This window comes from Stomoxys calcitrans, chromosome 1 (genome assembly GCF_963082655.1).
Source record: "Stomoxys calcitrans chromosome 1, idStoCalc2.1, whole genome shotgun sequence".
Lineage (NCBI taxonomy): Eukaryota > Metazoa > Arthropoda > Insecta > Diptera > Muscidae > Stomoxys > Stomoxys calcitrans.
In genome coordinates, this window is record NC_081552.1 from 176931999 (window position 1) to 176954488 (window position 22490).

The 22490-nt window shown below is 40.4% G+C and overlaps 1 protein-coding gene across 7 annotated transcripts in view; it reads right to left on the reverse strand.

The window, feature by feature from the left end:
• LOC106093786 (axotactin) overlaps nt 1-22490 on the reverse strand; it is a 448664-nt gene that overhangs the window by 71198 nt on the left and 354976 nt on the right. For all 7 annotated transcript variants that reach the window (XM_059363679.1, XM_059363659.1, XM_059363628.1 and 4 more), the window contains exons 17-19: nt 5512-5693; nt 4758-5045; nt 4215-4542 (exon numbers count right to left, since the gene is read on the reverse strand). In XM_059363679.1, coding sequence (XP_059219662.1) covers nt 4215-4542; nt 4758-5045; nt 5512-5693 — 798 coding nt within the window. The remainder of the gene's footprint in view (nt 1-4214; nt 4543-4757; nt 5046-5511; nt 5694-22490) is intronic.

Sequence of the window (22490 nt, forward strand, 5' to 3'; positions counted from 1 at the left end):
AAGCGATCAACCACATCCCGTTATTGAAGACGTATCTAGTTCCATGCCTCAGGTATATTTCCGAAAACTTGGAGTCAAAAGGGTTCTTGCAGATCTCGATACCAATAAATCACCGGCCCCAGATGGCATATCATCATCTGGAGTCAAAAGGGTTCTTGCAGATCTCGATACCAATAAATCACCGGCCCCAGATGGCATATCATCATTTGTTCTATGCAAGTGTTCTTCGACTCTCGTACGTCTTTTACGCATTCTCTTCAACTTTGCATACCGTGCAGGTATTTTCTCACCCTTCCCAAGAAGGGTCAGGCAACCAACCCTGCGAGAGTTACCGACTAAGAGCGTTATGCTCCGCGCTTTCCAACGCATTATTGATCACCATTTGTGAGATGTTTAGAGTCTAATGGTCTTCTTAGCGACCGACAGTATGGGATCCCTAGAAATCAGAAACCGAGGGGTGACTTGATGGCCTTCCTGTCGGAACGTTGTTGTCGCTCAATTCACCAGTATGATGAAAGGAAGGTCGTTGCTATTGATATCTCCAAGGCATTTGTTTGTCGCTTTTGGTATCGGTAATAACTTCGCTCGATTCATATTCAGCTTTCTTAGCGATCGCACTATACGATGGATAGATGGGTTCTCATCTGACGAATACAGATTGAACGCAGGAGTACCACAAGGCTGTGTTTCCCTCATTGGCGGTCTATTGGGTCTGACTTCGTATCTGATTTATTCGTTGGTGGATGACAGCAATCTCCTTTATTCATTTTCATTCTATCATAGACCGAGTCTTCGAGAGATTGCAGACAGGAGACGGATTATGAACATACGACATTTGCTGGCCATTTCTGAGTGGGAACGAACAGAGTGGATTTTAATGCACGCAAGACGCAGTGCAGATTGTTGTCCCACAAACGATTCACTGACACTTTGCAATCATCAATATCTATCGACGATGTAGATATCAAGCAGTCAGGAGCTTTAGTCCTAGGCATGAAGATACAATGTGATGTCCTCGATGTGTCAAAGGAAGCATTCAAGTGCTTGGTCTTTCTTAAGCGGTGTTAGAAATATTTCACTCCCTATGATTTTCTTAATTTTTATACTACGTAGATTAGGACGAAAATTTAATATAACTTGCATTTATGGGCCGGAGCTTCAAAATTATCCCTGGGGCTGCTTGACCTTGTCCAGTGGCGGGAGTTGGTGTTGATTGGATCCCTTGAGCATCGTTGAAATGTGGGTTGTGTGGCGCTGTTCTATCGATTTTTTTACGGTGTGTGTTCTTCGGAAATCAGTCTTCTGATTCCTGATTGAGGTTGTTTGTCGGAATTGTTTTATTTTTATACCCTCCACTATAGGATGGAGGTATAGTAATTTCGTCATTCCGTTTGGAACACCCCGAAATATTCATCTAAGATCCCATAACCTATATATATTCCTGATCGTCATGACATTTTAAGTCAATCTAGCCATGTCCGTCCGTCTGTCTGTCGAAAGCACGCTAACTTTCGAAGGAGTAAAGCTATGCGCTTGAAATTTAGCACAAATACTTTTTATTAGTGTAGGTAAGTTGGCATTGTGAATGGGCCAAATCAGTCCATGTTATCATATAGCTGCCATATAGACCGATTTTGCGTCTTTACTTATTGAGTTTCTAGAGGGCGCAAATCTTATCCGAATTGACTGAAATTTTGCACGAAGTTTTTTGTTGTAACTTCCAAAAGCTTTTCTAAGTATGGTTCAAATCGGTCCATAACCTGATATAGCTGCCATATAAACAGTCTCGGATCTTGACTTCTTGAGCCAATAGAGAGCGCAATTTTTATCCGATTTGGTTGAATTTTAGCATGGCGTTTTACGTTATGACCTCCAACAATTGTACTTAGTATGGTTCAAATCGGTCATTGTTTTGATATAGCTGCAATATAAACAGATCTTGCAACTTGACTTTATGAGCTACTAGATTTGGCTGAAATTTTGCTCAAAGTGGTTTGTTATGACTTCCAAAAAGTGTGCTTAGTATGCTTCAAATCGGTCCATAAATTTATACAGCTGTCACCGATCTGGGATCTTGATTTCTTAAGCCTCTAGAGGGCGCAATTCTTATTCGATTTGTCTGAAATTTTGTCTCCCATGACCTTCACTATTCATGTCAAATATGGCCTGAATCGATCTATAGCCTGATACAGCTCCCATATAAACCGATCTCCCGATATTTCTTCTTGAGCCGCTATAGGGCACAATTCTTGTCCTATTTGACAGAAATTTGGCAGAAATTTGCCACAAAGACTTCTACTATGATTTTCAACATTCAATTCATTTATGGTCCGAATCGGACTATAACTTGGTATTCTTTGTTTGCCTAAAAGGAGATACCGGGCAGGGAATTCGACTGATGCGATCCATGGTGGAGGGTATATAAGATTCGGGTCGGCCGAGTAATTAAGTAGCAGTCATTTTCAGCAAACAACAGACAACAGACAGAGTGCTATTCTAGCAGAACTACTGCTACAATAGCAGCAAAATTAACTACTAATATTCAGCAGACAGTGTTTCCTATTTTCAGTATACTTTTTTCTATGAGTGTACCCCCCACCATAGGATGGGGGTATATTAATCTGGTCATTCCGTTTGTATCACTTCGATATATTCGTCTAACACCCCATAAAGTGAATATATTCTTGATCGTTCCGATGTTTTGAGTCGATCTAGCCATGTCCGTCCGTCTGTCGAAATCACGATAGCTGTCGAACGCGTAAAGCTAACCGCTTGAAATATTGCACAGATACTTAAAATTGATGTAAATCGTTTTCGGATTGCAAATGGGCCATGTCGGTTCAGATTTAGATACAGCTCCCATATAAACCGATCTCCCGATTTGCTTCTTGAGTCCCTGGAAGCCACAATTTTTGTCCGATTAGCTTGAAATTTTCAATGTTGTGTTTTGTTATGACTCCCAACAACTGTGCTAAGTATAGTCCATATCGGTCTGTAATATGGTATAGCTCCCATATAAACCGATCTTCCGAATTGACTTCTTGAGCCTTTCAAGTCACAATTTTTGTCCGTTTTGCTGAAATTTTGCATGTAGTATTCTGTTAAGACTTGCAACAACTTATAACCTGATGTAGTTCCCATATAAACCGATCTCCCGATTTGACTCCTTGAGCCCTTACAAGCCGAAATTTCGTCCGATTTGGCTGAAATTTTGCAGGTAGTGTTCAAATGCATGTGCGGTTCAAATCGGTCTACAACCTGTAGAGCTCCCGTGTAAACCGATCTCCAGATTTGACTTCATGAATCCTTACGAGCTGCAATGTTTGTCCAATTTGACTGTTATTTTGCATGCGGTGTTCTGTTAAGACTTCCAACAACCGTGTTATGGTCCAATTCAGTCAATAATCTAATACAGATCCCATGTAAACCGGTCTCTCGATCATCATTATTTTATTCCTAGAAACTTTAATTTTTGCTGGTTTGGCAGAAGTTTGGTATGCAGATAAAATTGTGCCCTCAAATAAATTTATTTTGTATAAAATTTTCCCAAGACTCGGCCCGGCCGAACTTAGCACCTTTTTACTTATTTTACTTATTATTAGTGTTGGTTGGGACGTTTCCATGTTTTGCGATATAAACCAATCTCGGATTTTGACTTTTTGAGTGTCTAGAAGGCGCACTTCTTATCTGATTTGGCTGAAATTTTGGATGAGATGTGTTTTTTTGATTTCTAACAACTGTGCCAAGCATTGTTCATCCTGAAATGGCTGCCATATAAACCGATCTCCCGATTATATTTCTTGAGCCTCTAGAGGACGCAATTCTTATCTGATTTGGCTGAAATTTTGTGCAACGACTTCTTCTATGACCTACAAAATAGGTGGCATCTATGGTCTGAATGGGTGCATGCCCTGATATAGCTTCATATAAACCCTATTTTATTTCTTATGATTTTGCACAATGACTTCTACTATGCTTTTCACCATCCAAATCAAGTATGGTCCGAATCGCTCCATATCCTGATATAGCTCCAATAGCATGGCAATTTTTATCCATTATCTTTTGTTTGCCTATAAAGAGTTACCGGGTACAGAACTTGACAAATGCCATTCATGGTGGAGGGTATATAAGGTATTTAAGATAAGAACTTAACGCCTTTTACTTGTTATTACTATTGACACGCATTGAATTAAAAGCATTCAAATTTTTTTTACCTTCTGGTTTAGTGGTTTGTGTGAGATTACTTTCTAAATCTTTGGTAGTTTCTTTGGGTGGTTCTGTACTTGTGCTGGCGCCAGCTTCTTTATTTTCTTCTCCTTTCCCATTCGATTTTGGCGTTTCATTCACTTCTTTCGAGGGAGTTTGTGACTGTTCCTGCTTCTTGTGCTGTTCATCCTTATTATTCGTTTCCTCTTCATCCTCCTCCCTAATGGGCGTATCAACATGCGTTGGTGGTAGGTCCCCATTTCTTTTAATGCTGCCATTCTTCAAAATTCCTACAAGTGGTGCACCAGTGCCTGGCTTCTTTTCCTCCGCAGGTAGCTGTATAAAAAAGGAACAAAATCGAAAAAGAGACAAAAGACGAACGGAGTAAGTACAATGGAAACCAATTGACGATATATCGATGATGTTCATATGAATATGCAAAAGAAGAAATCCAATTGTTTGCCCAAGTAAAACATATGCCTCATTTCCTAAAGACTTCTGTTCCTTGGCAAGTGGGGGTCCACACATGGGTCGCTTTCATTTTTACTTACGGCTTTGTAAACATAGGGCTGTCCACCCACGCCTGGGCTCTCGTGCATCTTGGTGGCTCGTTCCTTTGACCAGATAATGTCTTCATCGGTTTCACGTTCGATGCGTCTTTTGTAAGCTAAGTGACTGCGGTAGACCTCAATGAGACAGCAAATGACAATGATGACAAACAGTGAGGTAAGGGTTATGAAAACCACTTGTGTGGAGTCCTCCTTGGTGGATACATCGTAAACGTACTTGGCCACATAGGGTATACGCAGCGGGGGGTCATCCACCCAATTTTCAGCTTTCTGTATGGAAATTAAATTTTAAGATAAAAGGATATGTGAATTCATTTGTTGTAGACAATGAATATGGAGGTTGTTGTGTGGCTTGTTGTTTGGGGCTACATTGGATAACAATTTGACATGAAAAGCTATTGTTGCGTTTGTAAGGTAGTCCAGCGGAAAATGTCAAGTAATAATTGAAAACGGAATGGCCTTGACCAATTATTGAGCAGATTCTAAGTGTGCACAAGTAATAATCGTTTAATAACTGTTTAAAGACAGTTTTTTAATTAAATATGCTTGATATTGTCATGTCTGCCATTTTCAATAGTTTCCAAAACATTTCCTTTTTGGAAAATATTTGTGGCTTTAAAGTCGGAATTCCACAAAGATGTATAATGATACCAAAGGCAAATAATTAAAATATTTTTTTTAGACATTTGTAGAGAAGGACGAGGGTAAGTATTTATTCGATTCCCAATGTACTTACCATGCTGACATTGACCATGGGCTCTTGTGATGGTTGTTCTGTAATATCAAACTTAGCCACACATTGGGCACTTCGCACACCCTGTGGATTAATGACCGTTATATTGTCGGCACCCGATTTTGTAAAGAGCATATATTCCTCCAGGGGTTTCATTATATAACTGTTGACTTGAATATAGATATCTGCAAGAAGATTATACTTATTTAAATTGGTTTTGATTCTGCATTGCAGGATAATTTTTTAATGCTGAAGAATGATGTGTTAATGCAATGGTTAGCTTTCTCTTAAGAAGTCAAAAAAATTCTTCAAATAAATTACGAAAATCAAAAGCGTATTCCTCACTCAAAAACATGATTTGGGAATCTGTACTTATATGACATAGAGAAGATGCCTTAAATACACTAGCGAATGTACAAGAGATGTTTAAGGGCATTATTACCGGCATGTGATCCTTGTTCTGACTATAAAATATATGTTTCTAAAATTTCCCATCCCATGAACATTTGATTAAGGTACAGGAAAACTTCTCTTATAACTATGACTGCAGTTTGATTTCAATGTTTTTAATTAAACTTTAAGGGATCTGATTTCTATAGGCGAGTTCAATTGACATTCATTCAGAGCGTGTAATATGGCTGAATGCCTCGGTATCTTTTCATTCGGAAAGGTGCAGCTTAAGTATCTTTTCCTTGAAAAGTGTAGTTTTACTTTCCTTTCTCTGGGGAACGTGTAGTTTAAGTACCACTTCCTTGGGGTAGTTTTAGTATCCTTTTCCTTGGGAAAAGTATAGTTTTACTTTCCTTTTCCTGGGGAAAGGGTAGTTTTAGTACCATTTTTGGGGTAGATTTAGTATCCTTTTCTTGGGGAAAGGGAAGTTTTAGTATCCTATCCTCGAGAAAAGTGTAGTTTTTATACCATTTCCTTGAAGAAAGTGCAGTTTTAGCAACATTTCGTTGGGGAAAGGGTTGTTTTAGCTCCCTTTCATTCGGAAAAGGGCAACTCTAGTATTTTTCCCTTGGGGGAAGGGTAGTTTTAGTGACCCCTACTTGGGGAAGGGGTAGTTTTAGTACCCTCTCCTTGGGAACAGGGTCGTTTTACTTACTTTTCCTTGGTGAGAGGGTAGTTTTAGTGCCCTTTCCTTGTGGAAAGGGCAGCTTTAGTACACTCTCCTTGGGAAAAGGGTGGTTTAAGTATTTTTCCCTTGGGGAAAGGGTAGTTTTAGTACCATTTCTTCGGGGAAAGAGTAGTTTTAGTACCATTTACTTGAAGAACTGGTAGTTTTAGTACTCTTTCCTGGAAAAGGGTATCTTTAGTACCCTTTCCTTGAAGAAAGGGTAGCTTTAGTACCCTTTTCTTGGGAAAAGTGTAGCTTTGGTACGCTTTCCTTAGGGAAATGGTAGTTTTAATACCATTTCCTTGGGGAAAGGGTAGCTTTAGTGCCCTTTTCTTGGGGAAAGTATAGTTTTAATATCCTTTCCTTGGGAAAAAGTAAGTTGTAGTACCCTTTCCTTGGAGAAAGGGTAGTTTTGGTATCCTTCCCTTGGGAAAATGGTAGTTTTAGAACCCTTTACTTGGGCAAAGGGTAGCTTTAGTACCCTTTCCTTGGGGAAAGAGTAGCTTTAGAAACCTTCCTTTGGGAAAATGGTAGTTTTACTATCCTTCCCGTAGGAAAGTACGTAGTAGCATCCTTTCCTTGAGAAAAGTGTAGTATCCTTCCCTTGAGAAAAGTGAAGTCTTAGTACGCTTTCCTTGGGGAAAGGATAACTTAGTACCCTTTTCTTGGGAAAAGGATAGTTTTAATATCCTTCCCTTAAGAAAAAGGTAGTTGTAATACCCTTTCCTTGGAGAAAGGGTAGTTTTGGTATCATTTTCTTGGGAAAATGGTAGTTTTTGCACCCTTTACTTGAGGAAAGGGTTGCTTTAGTACCCTTCCCTTGAAAGAAGGAAAGCTTTAGTAGCCTTCCCTTGGGGAAAGAGTAGCTTTAGTATCCTTTCATTGAAAGTGTAGCTTTACTACCCTTCCCTTCTGGAAAGGGTAGCTTTAGTAGCCTTCCCTTGGGGAAAGGGTAGCTTGGGTACCCTTTCTTTGGGAACAGGTGCAGTTTTAGTACCCTTCCTTTGGGGAATGGGTTGTTTTATTATCCTTCCTTTGTGGATAGGGTAGTTTTAGTACCCTTCCCTTAGGGAAAGGGTAGTTTTAGTATTCATCTCTTGTGAAAAGCGTAATTTTAGTATCCTTTCTTTGGGAAAATGGTAGTTTTACTATCCGTCCCGTAGGAAAGAGTACTAAAACTTTCCTTCGCGAAAGAGTTGTTTTAGTACTCTTTCCTTGGGGAAAGGGAGGTTTGAGAATCCTTTCCCTTGGTAAAATGATAGTTATAGTACACTTTCCTTGGAATAATGGTATCTTTAGTACCCTTTTCTTGGGAAAAGCGTAGCTTTAGTACCATTTCCTTGAAGAAAGGATAGCTTTAGTATACATTCCTTGGAGAAAGGGTAGTTTTAGTACCATTTCCTTAGTGAAAGGGTAGTTTTAATACCCTTCCTTTGGGGAAAGGTTAGTTTTAGTACCCTTTCTTTAGGGAAAGGGTAGTTTTAGTACCCTTTCCTTGGTGAAAGGGTAGTTTTAGTACCCTTTCCTTGGTGAAAGGGTAGTTTTAGTACCTTTTCATTCGGAAAGTTGCAGCTTTAGTATGCTTCCCTTGAAAAAGGTAGTTTTACTTGCCTTTCTCTGGGGGAAGTGTAGTTTTAGAACCATTTCCTTGTGGTAGTTTTACTATCCTTTCCCTTGGGAAAGTATAGTTCTACTTTCCTTTCCCTGGGGAAAGGGTAGGTTTAGTACCATTTCTTTGGGGTAGATTTAGTATACTTTCCTTGGGGAAAGTTTAGTATCCTATCCTCGAGAAAAGTATAGTTTTTATACCATTTCGTTGAAGAAAGTGCAGTTTTAGCAACATTTCGTTGGGGAAAGGGTTGTTTTATCACCCTTTCATTCGGAAAAGGGTAACTTTAGTATTTTTCCTTTGGGGGAAGGGAAGTTTTAGTGACCCCTACTTGGGGAAGGGGTAGTTTTAGTACCCTCTCAGTGGGGAGAGGGTCGTTTTAGTAACCTTTCCTTGGGGAAAGGGCAACTTTAGTAAACTCTCCTTGGGAAAAGGGTGGTTTTAGTATTTTTTCCTTGGGGAAAGGGTAGTTTTAGTACCATTTCTTCGGGGAAAGAGTAGTTTTAGTACCATTTACTTGAAGAACTGGTAGTTTTAGTACTCTTTCCTGGAAAAGGGTAACTTTAGTACCCTTTCCTTGAAGAAAGGGTAGCTTTAGTACCCTTTCCTTGGGAAAAGTGTAGATTTGGTACGTTTTCCTTGGGGAAATGGTAGTTTTAATACCATTTCCTTGTGGAAAGGGTAGCTTTAGTGCCCTTTTCTTGGGGAAAGTATAGTTTTAATATTCTTCCCTTGGGAAAAAGGTAGTTGTAGTACCTTTTCCTTGGAGAAAGGGTAGTTTTGGTATCCTTCCCTTGGGAAAATGGTAGTTTTAGCACCCTTTACTTGAGGAAAGGGTAGCTTAAGTACCCTTCCCTTATGGAAAGGATAGCTTTAGTACCATCCCCTTGGGGAAAGGATAGCTTTAGAACCCTTGCTTTGGGGAAAATGGTAGTTTTACTATCCTTCCCGTAGGAAAGATACTAAAACTTTCCTTCGCGAAAGAGTTGTTTTAGTACTCTTTCCTTTGGGAAAGGGAGGTTTGAGAATCCTTTCCCTTGGTAAAATGACAGTTTTAGTACACTTTCCTTGGAATAATGGTATCTTTAGTACCCTTTTCTTGGGAAAAGGGTAGCTTTAGTACCATTTCCTTGAAGAAAGGATAGCTTTAGTACACTTTCCTTGGAGAAAGGGTGGTTGTTTTACTATCCTTTCCCTTGGGAAAGTATAGTTCTACTTTCCTTTCCCTGGGGAAAGGGTAGGTTTAGTACCATTTCTTTGGGGTAGATTTAGTATCCTTTCCTTGGGGAAAGTTTAGTATCCTATCCTCGAAAAAAGTGTAGTTTTAATACCATTTCGTTGAAGAAAGTTTAGCTTTAGCAACATTTCGTTGGGGAAAGGGTTGTTTTAGCACCCTTTCATTCGGAAAAGGGCAGGATTAGGATTTTTCCATGGGGAAAGGGTAGTTTTAGTACCCTCTACATGTGGAAGGGGTAGTTTTAGTACCCTATCCGTGGAGATGGGGTAGTTTTAGTATCTTTTCCTTGAGGAGAGTGTAGTTTTAGAACCCTATCCTGGGGGAAGGGTAGTTTTAGTACCCTCTCCTTGGGGTACTAAAACTAAAAATCCACCATCATTGGATGGGGAATACTAATCTAGTCATTCGGTTTGTAACACCTCGAAGTATTCGGCTAAGACCCCATAAAGTATTTATATTCCGGATCGTATCGACATTCTGAGTCGATCTAGCCATGCCCGTCCGTTTGTCTTTCGAAATCACGGTAGCGGTTGAACGTGTAAAGCTAGCAGCTTGAAATTGTCCACAGATTACTTCTTATTGAAATAGGTCAGAACCGCATTGCCATACCGGTTCCGATCCCTCGGTTTGACTTCTTGAGCCCCTAGAAGCCTCAAATTTCTTCCGATTCGGCTATATTTGGAACAAAGATTTGAGTTTTGATTTCCAACATCCATGCTAAGTATGATCTTAATCGGTCTATAAACAGATGTAGCCCCGTTCCCCGGTTTATATTGAGGTAATGAGACCTGAGAAGCCTCAATTTTCATTCGATTTTGCTGAAATTTGGAACAAAGACTTTCGTTATAACTTCAAGCATCCATGCCAAGTATGATCCGAATCGGTCTAAAAACAGATAAAGCCCCTTTATAAGCCGATTTGACTTCTTCAGTCCTTAGAAACCTTAATTTTCAGCTGATTTGTCTTGAAAATTGGCCAAAATCCTATCTTATGACTTACAACATCAGTGCCAAGTTTTATCCGAATCAGTCAATATGGAGATATAGGCCCCCTAAGTACCAATATACCGATATTACTTCTTGAGGACAAAATAATTCAAATACAAACTCAGTTAATAAGGACACATTTTGAGCGGAAACCATGGTGGTGACTGCTCAAAATTCGGCACGGCCGACCTTAGCACGCTTTTACTTGTTATATTTTAGAAGCGGACTGATAAACTCAAAGTGAAGCGACTCCACAATATATTGTACAATTGTATTAACGGTTTCCTGAAAATTAGTTTTACTTTTCTGTACTCCAACATATGAATGAATATATCTATTGGTAATTTTACATTCTTAAGTATACAATTGGTCTCAACAATCTACTATTTGGTTTGTGACCTCCAGGAGAAATTAAATCACATCAGGCCCAAACCAATTTATACTTAATTGTGCCTCCGATGTGTCTACTGAGTTTGCACTCATGAGCATTGGCCACTTAGGCACACTTCAGTTTAACACTTTTTCAACAAATTTCTTTTGGAGGTTTCTTGAAAAAAAAAACTTATACCAAAGCACAAATTTTCATTTACGCTCCGTTAGTATGTATGGGCAAACAAAAACATCTACGGCCATAAGGGTGTGAGCTTTTATCGTAAAATTTAACAAAGCTGAGGCTTCAAGTCCCTCATGGATTAAGCCCGAAAATACACTTCAGCTACATTCTTCTGACTCGGTGCTCATGTATGATTAAACTTTAAACTTCAATGTTGTCCTAGAAGGGCTTTTTTATTCCCTCCACCATAGGATGAGGGTATACTAATTTCGTCATTCTGTTTGTAACTACTCGAAATATTCGTCTGAGACCCCATAAAGTATACATATTCTTGATCGTCGCGACATTTTATGTAAATCTAGCCATGTCCGTCCGTCTGTCTGTCGAAAGCACGCTAACTTCCGAAGGAATAAAGCTAGCCGCTTGAAATTTTGTACAAATACTTCTTATTAGTGTAGGTAGGTTGGTATTGTAAATGGGCCATATCGGTCCATGTTTTGATATAGCTGCCATATAAACCGATCTTGGGTCTTGAATTCTTGAGCCTCTAGAGTGCGCAATTGTGGTCCGATTGGAACGAAATTTTGCACGACATGTATTGTTCTGATATCCAATAACTGTGCCATGTATGGTTCAAATCGGTCCATAACCTGATATAGCTGTCATATGAACCGACCTTGGGTCTTGACTTCTTGAGCCTCTAGAGTGCGCAATTCTTATCCGATTTGGCTGAAATTTTGCATGACGTATTTTATTCTTACTTTCAACAACTGCGTCAAATAAGGTTCAAATCGGTTCATAACCTGATATAGCTGCCATATAAACAGATCTGGGGACTTGACTTCTTCAGCTTCTAGAGGGCGAAATTCCTATCCGATTTGGCTGAAATTTTGCATGACGTATTTTATTCTTACTTTCAACAACTGCGTCAAATAAGGTTCAAATCGGTTCATAACCTGATATAGCTGCCATATAAACAGATCTGGGGACTTGACTTCTTGAGCTTCTAGAGGGCGAAATTCCTATCCGATTTGGCTGAAATTTTGCAGGACGTATTTTATTCTTACTTTCAACAACTGTGTCAAATAAGGTTCAACTCGGTTCATAAGCTGATATAGCTACCATATAAACCGATCTGGGGTCTTGACTTCTAGAGCCTCGATCTCTATATTTTATTTCTTGAGCCCCAAAGGGCGCAATTCTTATTCGAATTGGCTGACATTTTACACAGGTCTCCAACATAAAATTTAATTGTGGTCTAAACCGGACCACATCTTGATATCGCTCTAATAGCAGAGCAAATCTTTTCTTATATCCTTTTTTGCCTAAGAAGAAATGCCGGGAACAGAACTCGTCCATGGTGGAGGGTATATAAGATTCGGCCCGGCCGAACTTAGTAAGTTTTTACTAGTTTATCTCTGCGTTTGGAGGAGGACATGGTAACACGATAAACTGCTATCGCTGTATGTTTGTTGGCATTTCTGTTCTTGCAGCTTAAGTTTTATGACAGAGCAAAAAGAATAATACAATAAAGTCCACAAAAAATGTTATAAGCGTGGGAAAAAACAAAAACAAAATCGACAACAACAACAGGGCCAACTCCAACACAAAAACTTTTCCATGCATGCACTACGCATTTGTGGCACTAGTCCTGGGGGCAGATTGGTGATGTTGGTCATTGTGTAATTACAAGCCAACGCTAGCCAGCAAGCCAAATATCTAACCGCCCAACCACCAATGGGATAAAAATGCACTCCTTGCAATAAAAACTGGAACTTTAATGGAAAATGACCGAAAATCCTTTAAGCGCAAATTATTTGACTATTATGGAGCAATTTGTCCATTTTACTGTCACAAAACCAATGAAGAGCATCACTTTTGGGTAGATTTTTATACCCTCCACCATAGTTGTTGGATATCATAACGTGTTTTGTTATGATATCCAATAACTGTGTCAAGTATGGTTCAAATCGCTTTATAACCTGATATAGCTGCCATATAAACCGATCTTGGGTCTTGACTTCTTGAGCCTCTAGAGTGCGCAATTCTTATCCGATTGGAATGAAATTTTGCACGACGTGTTTTGTTATGATATCCAATAATTGTGCCAAGTATGGTTCAAATCGGTCCATAACCTGATATAGCTGCCATATCAACCGATCTTGGGTCTTGACTTCTTGAGCCTCTAGAGTGCGCAATTCTTATCCGATTGGAATGAAATTTTGCACAACGTGTTTTGTTATGATATCCAACAGTTGTGCCAAGTACGGTTCCAATTGGTCCATAACCTGATATAGCTGCCATATTAACCGATCTTGGGTCTTGACTTCTTGAGCCTCTAGAGTGCGCAATTTTTATCCGATTGGAATGAAATTTTGCACGACGTGTTTTGTTATGATATCCAACAGTTGTGCCAAGTATGGTTCAAATCGGTCCATAACCTGATATAGCTGCCATATTAACCGATCTGGGGTCTTGACTTTTTGAGCCTCTAGAGTGCGCAATTCTTACCCGATTGGAATGAAATTTTCCACGACGTGTTTTGTTATGATATCCAACAACTGTGCCAAGTGGTTGAAATCGGTTCATAATCTGATATATCTGTCATACTAATTTCGTCATTCTGTTTGTAACTATTCGAAATATTCATCTGAGACCCCATAAAGTATATATATTCTTATATATTCTTGATCGTCGCGACATTTTATGTCGATCTAGCCATGTCCGTCCGTCCGTCCGTCTGTCTCTCGAAAGCACGCTAACTTCCGAAGGAGTAAAGCTAGCCGCTTGAAATATTGCACAAATACTTCTTATTAGTGTAGGTTGGTTGGTATTGTAAATGGGCCATATCGGTCTATGTTTTGATATAGCTGCCATATAAACCGATCTTGGGTCTTGACTTCTTGAGCCTCTAGAGTGCGCAATTCTTCTCCGATTGGAATGAAATTTTGCACGACGTGTTTCGTTATGATATCCAAAAATTGTGCCAAGTATAGTTCAAATCGGTCCATAACCTGATATAGCTGCCATATCAACCGATCTTGGGTCTTAACTTCTTGAGCCTCTAGAGTGCGCAATTCTTATCCGATTGGAATGAAATTTTGTACGACGTGTTTTGTTATAATATCCAATAAATGTGCTAAGTATGGTTCAAATCGAATCATAACCTGATATAGCTGCCATATAAACCGATCTTGGGTCTTAACTTCTTGAGCCTCTAGAGTTCGCAATTCTTATCCGATTGGAATGAAATTTTGCACGACGTGTTTTGTTATGATATCCAATAAATGTGCCAAGTATGGTTCAAATCGGTCCATAACCTGATATAGCTGCCATATAAACCGATCTTGGGTCTTGACTTCTTGAGCCTCTAGAGAGCGCAATTCTTATCCGATTGGAATGAAATTTTGCACGACGTGTTTTGTTATGATATCCAACAACTTTGCCAAGTATGGTTCAAATTGGTCCATGATTTGAGACCCTAAACGTCGCAATTATTATCCGATTTGTTTTAAATGTTGTATAAGATATTTTGTTATGGCTTCCAACATCTGTGGTATTTGAGAGAAGAGCACAGTGCTGATAGTATTTCAGGGCCAAGTATCTGGCGGATATTCATTGAGAATATCGGGCTGAAATGAAGTATTTTAAGAATGGATTATACCTTACATCCAAACTTGAATTCGTAGACCAATAAAGATCATATGGGATTTAGATAAAGGCACTTATATTGTTAAACAGTTAGTGAAGCGATATACTATTTTCGTGGCATGGTATTTCAATAAAAGATCTTTAATTGTCGAAAATAAATATTCCAAGGAAATTTTTGTTCCATATAAAGTAAAAAAAGGCGCAGCAAAGCGGGCCCGGGTCAGATAGTATGCAATGGTTGTTACTCGCAAATTTGAGTTTATCGGCAAGTTTTCAATCAAACAGTGACCTGTAAAGGTCGAAGCGATGTGTGATTCTTCTATTTAAGCCAGCAAAAGTAGGTTAGGTTAGGTTCGGTTGAAAAGAGGGTGTGAATAGTTATCCGCCCCATGCCACTATAGACATACACATAGACCAATAATCGGTTTGTTGTGCGCTCTAAATACTAAAAAGTAACCTCTTTCATTTCTTCTTACTTAACTATGGCCCGGCACCCAAACAATACGGATTGTGCAATCCTCAAAGAAGGCGTTAATCTTTTATTTACACTCCAAGACTTTTCGCGAACTTACCGTTCTGGTTGTTTTTGGTCTGATGGCCAATTTACTTTCCACCTCACGCATTCCGTGATCGCTCTGATCTCTGCCTGCAGGACCATATTATGGGTAGTCAAAAACAGATTTCAGTCCCTGGGTTCTCAATGTAGACCCCCAGCCCACTCTGTCCTCTAGCTTTGATCCATCCGTGTAACATGATCTTCCAGATGGCAATACCAGAGTTCTGTCAATCCAAGTCCGTGCAGCTGGCAGCCTATATCAAGACAACATATTCTCTGAATCTTTTGTATAAACCATATTTTGTACTTTTATTCCATTGTAGTTTACCAAACTACTGAGGCGTAAGTAAGTATTGGTCTAATCACGCTCCTCCAGTGGACTATCCTTGTTTCAAACCCCATTTCGAGCCCACGGCTCGTTTACATAGTTCCCTTGTGAGCCTTTTCGGTAGGCTTCTGAATGTGGCACTTCCAAAAAAATTTCCTGTCCAAGATCTCTTCTAAGTATGTGACCGTGTCAAATATCGACATCGTTCTATTGAGGAGACATGGTGCGTCAAATGGGTCCATCTCTAGCCTAGTCGTATGCCATCTCCAAGACCCTTTCATCATTTCTAAAGGGTAATTTTTTAAGAGATATGGGAAAGTTTTTCAAAAAAAAGGCCATCTCCAAGACCCTTTCATCATTTCTAAAGGGTAATTTTTTAAGAGATATGGGAAAGTTTTTCTAAAAAAAAGGCTTAATTCAGAACAAGTGAAAGCGTGCTAAGTTCGGCCGGGCCGAATTTTGGGAACCCACCACCATGGATTCTGCATAAAAATTTACCTTCTATTATATAAAAACTAGCTGGACAGGGCCCAATCTGCTGTGCCTTCTTTCACTCTCTTATTTTATCGTAGCCCTATGCTGGCATGGTAAGGAAAAAAGTCCTGTTTGGGGGTGCTAGTACGGACTTTTCGATGTTTCGTTCCAAAGTGTGCTCTTCTTAGTGCTCTGCTCAAAAATTTCGTTCATTAGAGCCTTATATTGCTATGACCAGTAAATATGTCTGGAATGAGGGTGTGCTCTAGTCTCAAATATCTTTCATATGAGACTAATATTGTCATTATTGGTTTAAATTTCCATTTGGCGGGCTTTAGAGAAGTGGCGGGCCGCCCCTGTTTTTGAGTTACTATAAACGTATGAAATTTCGCGTAAATCGCCCCATCCATCTCCGAGATCTGGCGTTTTTGAAAATAAGGTAAAGGTAAATCCATTAAAGTTTGGATGTTGGATATACTTCATTCTCTTGGTTTTGGTGGAGGATTGGAGTAGCCAAACCCTTTGCCCCGAAAGTGGATATCAGATTCATGTTTATGCGATGAGTCGTCCCTGAAACACACGGCCATAAAACGGATATCAGGTTTGAACCCGTTTTTGCCATAATCCACAAATATGTTCAGTTTGAGGGGTAAGTAGAGTGGGGCGGCTATCCATACACTTAATCCTGAAAAAATATAAGCGTCGTGCTCTACTGTTAAATTGCTTCTATTTGAGCCGAAATTGCAATTGGTTTCGGGAGAGTTTATAGGGTGAGACAAACACTTGGCCTCAAAATTGGAAATCAAATTCGTTTTCTACTATCAAATGTCATAGTAGGCAAACATGGCCGATTTAAAAGGAGTTTAGGGGGCGGACCCCGAAATATTATCAGCGTCGTGCTAGAGCAGGCGATTGCCTTCTGACACGTGCTAGGCGATTGCCCTCTTACACGTTCTATCATTTGAATGCAATATATTCTCAGTCATCCGTTCGGTGTTATTTTTATTGAGAGAAGAGGTACGGATCCCCGACGCTAAGACCCAAAAAACAATTTTTTTGAGTCCTTTAATGTCGAGATCTACATGTCCGACAGAACGGCAGGACGTGACACAGATGCTTGAATCCTTATATTAACATTAGATTCGAAGTCTACTGTCATAGACCTTTCGTTTAATTCCCATATTTTCCGATCGAACTACACGTCTTATTGAAGCGTATTAGGTGGTTGGGGCGGTCCCAGACTCTGTCCCAAATGTGTAAATCAGATTCGTAGTCAACTCTCGAAGACCTTTCATTTTATACCCATTTGGAACGTTGGACATTCATGCCCGTTTTGGGGGTTGGAGAGGCCCCATAGACACCTTTTACCAAAATCATATAACACATGAGTACTTAACTTCCAAATACCTTTCAGCTGGTATTCCCAATTGTTAAATAAGCCCAGATGGGGGGTTTTGGGGGTGGGAAGGCTCCTCAGGTACCAAGGAATACATTTTTATATCAGATTCTTACTCCACTTTTAAATACCTTCCATTTGATATCCATATTGTCCCAATTGGTAATATGCCCTGCGGGGAGTTTTGGGGGATGGGAAGTCTCTTAGACACCAAGGAATAAATTTTTATGTCAGAATTGCACTCTACTTTAAACACCTTTCGTATTGCTCAAAGCGGTGAAAGAGTCCTGTTGGGGGATGGGGGACCCCCCGAACACTTTGGGTGAAATTTGTGTACCGGGTTCGTACTTTACTCTTAAATACCTTTCGTTTGATATCCATATTGTCCCAATCGGTGAACATGTCCGTGCTGGCGACATTTGGAAGTTACTGTACCATTTGGTATGGCAGCCATGTAAAAACTTCTCCACAAAGAGGTGTCGCACTGCGGCACGCCGTTCGGACTCGGCTATAAAATGGAGGTCACTTATCATTGAGCTTAAAACTTGAATCGGACAGCACTCATTGATATGTGAGAAGTTTGCCCTTGTTCCTTAATGGAATGTTCATGGGTAAATTTGCATTTATTCAGAAGAAGACTTGGGCAAGATAATTTAGATTGCCCAAGCATAGAATACATTGATGACAATGACAACAGGACTACGACTGCACTGGTGGGGCCTTTCGAAGATAGTTGTTCTCTTTGGGAAAGGAAATCAGCTCAAGAAAAACCCTGGATGACTGGGAAGATTCTCAATATTGGGAAAGAGGTCCGTAGACATTATAAGAGAGCACGTCGTAAAAAAGTGGAATTATTTTGGGATGTGTATTACACACGGCTCAAAGAATACAAAAAGATTACCAGAGCGGCAAGATGAAAAAGTTTCTCTCAAATACCCATGTCCAATCTAAAACGTTAGTAGACGACATGGGAGTGAGAGCTGAGACAACTGAGGACATGTCGAGGCTTTTGATGAAAACGCATTTTCCACAGGATACGACGGAATCTTGGAAGAATAGGATTGATCGAAGGTTTATCATAACGGAATTTATGGTCAAGGAAGCCTTAAGGAGCTTCAAACCATTTAAGTCACCCGGACCTGATGGAATATTTCCGGCGGACTATCTGGCGCCCCACCTGGCCAATATTTTCACAGCGTGCCTGGGACTTGCATATCCTCCGAAATCCTGGAGGAGGCAAGGGTGGTATTTATACTCAAGCCCGGCAATGCAAGTTATGCGACACCAAAGCCCTTACCTCCTTTCTACTCAAAACCATGGAACGTATTATGGACCCATGATAAAGAGTATGACATCCAGCAAACTGTTCAAATAAATACAAACAGTATGCTTATGTCAAGGGAGGGAGCTCAATGTTAACCCAGAAAGGACTTAAATCTGCCTGTCCACGAGGAAGACAAAGGCCAATTTGACGCACCACGCGTGATCTCACTGATGTTAGGCATGCTCGAAATGAGGCTTGATTTCGAGGATAGTCCACTGGCTCCACAGGAGCTCGCCTCAATAGTTTGGTGGACTGCGATTGAGAAAGAGTGCAACAGAAGGATATTGCAACAGCTTTAGAGAATATGCTGTATTGGCATTGGCGGAGCGATGAGGACCACGCCCACTAGGCCACTGGAGACTATTTTAAATATCCGACCAATAGACAGAGGGATTGGAGGCCACTACCATGTAAAAACTTCTATCCAAAGAGGTGTCCCACGCCGTTCGGCTATAAAAAGGAGGCCCTTATCATTGTGCTTAAAACTTGAATCGGACTGCACTCATTGATATGTGAGAAGTTTGCCCTTGTTCCTTAGTGGAATGTTCATGGGCAAAATTTGCTAAAAAGCATAGTTAAACGCATTAAAATACAACGATTGCGTTGCCTAGATCATGTTGTCAGAATGGATGAAGAACATCCAGCAAAGAAGTCTTTTGAAGGCGACCATAACAGAACATGCAAACCAGGAAGACTAAAACTCTGATGGAGTGACCAAGTGACCAAGAGAGATATCCCGAAACTGGGTGTCAGAGATTGGAGAAGAAGCGCAGATATTCGAGGCGCTACGTTCGGCTAGAGGAATACATTTTTTGATTTCTTGTGCCAAGTCAAAATCGGTCTATAACTTGATATAGCTCCCATATAAACCAATCTTATGATATAACTTCTTGAGCCCATGGAAGTCATAATTTTTGTCCAATTTGGCTTAAATTTTGTATGTGGTGTTCTGTTATGACTTTCAGCAACTGTGCTAAGTTCGGTCAAAATCGTTCTATAACCTGATATAGCTGACATATAAACCGATCTCCCGATTGGACTTCTTGAGCCCTTACAAGTCGCAATTTTGTTCGATTATGCTGAAATTTCGCATGCGGTGTTCCTACGACTTCAGTGAGATGCACTGGAACGTCGTATTCGAACACGAACACTTAAAGGGTAGGTGTAGGCTATTACATAGTTGACACCGCCCGACTTTTGCCTTGCCTCACTTGTTTTGCTTATTTTGCTCTATTTTTGGGAAAAAAAAAGATTTTTTAAACCTTCTTTTTAAAAATTGCCCATTATATGACCCACTTTAAAAATTCCCCTTTTGCAACAGTAACTCTGTTACATTGATACTTATTAAATTTCCAAAAAACGAATCCATATTCCGAAAATAGAAAATTTTTCCTTTAATTAAGTGAACAGCAATTATGAAATTGCGCTCAAAACCACATGAATTTTCGTCGAACACATTGATTGCATAAGCATAAGGCAATACGTATGAATACCCTAAATGAAAATTTACTGTCTCAGTTGACAGCCTAGTGCGGGTAAAATCAGAGGGGTATAATCAGTCGAGTCACATATATCCATTTACCTTAGAATGGGTATAGGAAAAAACAGTTTTTGAAAGTAAATAGTTCTTTTGATATTTGATTGGTAAGTAGCCGTTTAGTGGAGCGGACGTGTTTTCATATCGCTCCTTAAAGAAAAATATTCGTATCTTGGAATAGGTACTACCAATTGCGAAAAATTTAAAAGCCTTTTTGGAAAATGGACTCTAAAGACCCAACAGCTGCGGTGGTGGCGTCAGACCGGAGTATGTTGTCCTCCCCTCCTATAGGTGTGAGTGCCTGTAGTCGAGAGTAATGCTTCAAGCGTACAACTAGTCGTCACACTAATTAATGAGGAAGAAACGGATAAACCAGAGGGGCGCTCAGGGTTCCCAGAGGGTGCCCAGCCTTTAGGAAAAGGTGGTGTTTCTGACTCGGATTCAGACAGCGACAGTAGCAATGAAACAGTTATCGCAGCCGAATCGAGAGATGAGGAAGTAAGCGTTGGCTTTGCTAAGCTCACAAGCAGACCGAGAAAGTTATCTGGGGCACGACGAAGGAGACAGAAGTGTGTGTACCGGCAGCGCAATCGGGCGAAAATGCAGAATGGTGGAAGGGCTAGAACTGAAATTCCAAGTACTTCTACGGAAGCTGGAAAGAGAATCGGTAGTTTTTCACCAGATTTACGGTCCCAGATGAGACATTTGGTAAACGATTGGGTTATCGAACATGTATAAAACTCTGAAGGGGGTCCACCCATACGAATTATGAACTATGAGTATAGAGGGGACATCTTAACGCTGCGTTTTACGCCAGCGGAATGTATTGATACCGTCAAAAAGCTCTTTGGAAGTATTTACACTCCCTGGGGCGCAAAGCTCGACCTTGTGAGAAAGATGGACATCTCACAGCTCACAAAGGCGACCGTTTCCATTAAGGATGTGGGGGTGAAATCGCAATGGAACGCATGATGGAAGTCATAAACAAGAAAAACCAAGAGTTGATCATGGAGAAATGGAAGGTTTTCCACAGGGAGGAGAATGAGGAAAGAACTTTCCTTGTGGTGGGCATAGATCAAGTCTACGTGACAAGTCTGGCTAACACTAAAGGCATGGCGTACTACGGGGCCATGGCCGTTTTTTCAAGATTGGGAAGACAAGGATAGGCAAATATCCTCATATTGAGCCATCAGGCGGTGCGGGACACTCAATAACGCCTAACGGACAGGGAACCGACGACGAGATTATCACCGACTCTTTCAATATTGGGAAGACTAGGATAAGTAAAGATCCTAATACTAAAACATCGGGCAGTGCAGGGGCGAGAGACCCAACACAACCATCAACGAATTTCTCAAGATTAGGAAAACTAGTATGGATAAAGATCCTAATGCTGAAGCATCAGACAGTGCAGTGGCAGAGAACTCAATGCCGACTAACGCACAGGGAGCCGACGATAAGACCATAACCTACTCCCAAGAATCCCATTTGGAAGACTAGTGTAGGCAAAGATCCTAATATTGGAACATCAGGTAGTGCTGGGACGGTAGACTCAATATAGCCTAACGAACAGGGACCCGATGATGGAACCATTACCGACATTCTCAAGATTTGGAAAACTAGGATATGCAAAGATCCTAATATTAGAACATCAGGCAGTACAGTGACAGGAAACTCAATGCAGCCTATAGAACAGGGAACAGACGATGAAATCACCACCCATTCCAAACAAGCCCATTACTGGAAGATTGATTGAATGATTGAAGAATGATTGAGGTTATCCAGATTAACCTCCACCGCACGCTCTGATGGATATGGATCAGCAAGGGCAAGATCCATATTGCCTTAATTCAGGAGCCATGGTTCACCCGGAACAAAATTTCTGGACTGAACCATATCAACTACCAATTATTCTATGCTAACACTGGTACTCGGCTGGGGACCTGCATTATTTGTCATAAAGATTTGAATTATATATGTTCCCCAATGTTGTCAACGTCGGTTGCAACTGTGGTGAGACAGGAGACGATGGAGCATACCTGGCCTTTCGATTCTCCGACACCGCCAACCACGTCGGAGCTGTAACGGCTGGTGAGGAAAGCAAAACAGACTGGAAACGAGGTACTAATAGGGTGCGATGCGAACTCTCACCACATTTCATGGGGTAGTACCAACATTAATAAGCGGGACCAAGCCATGGCAAAATTGGAAATG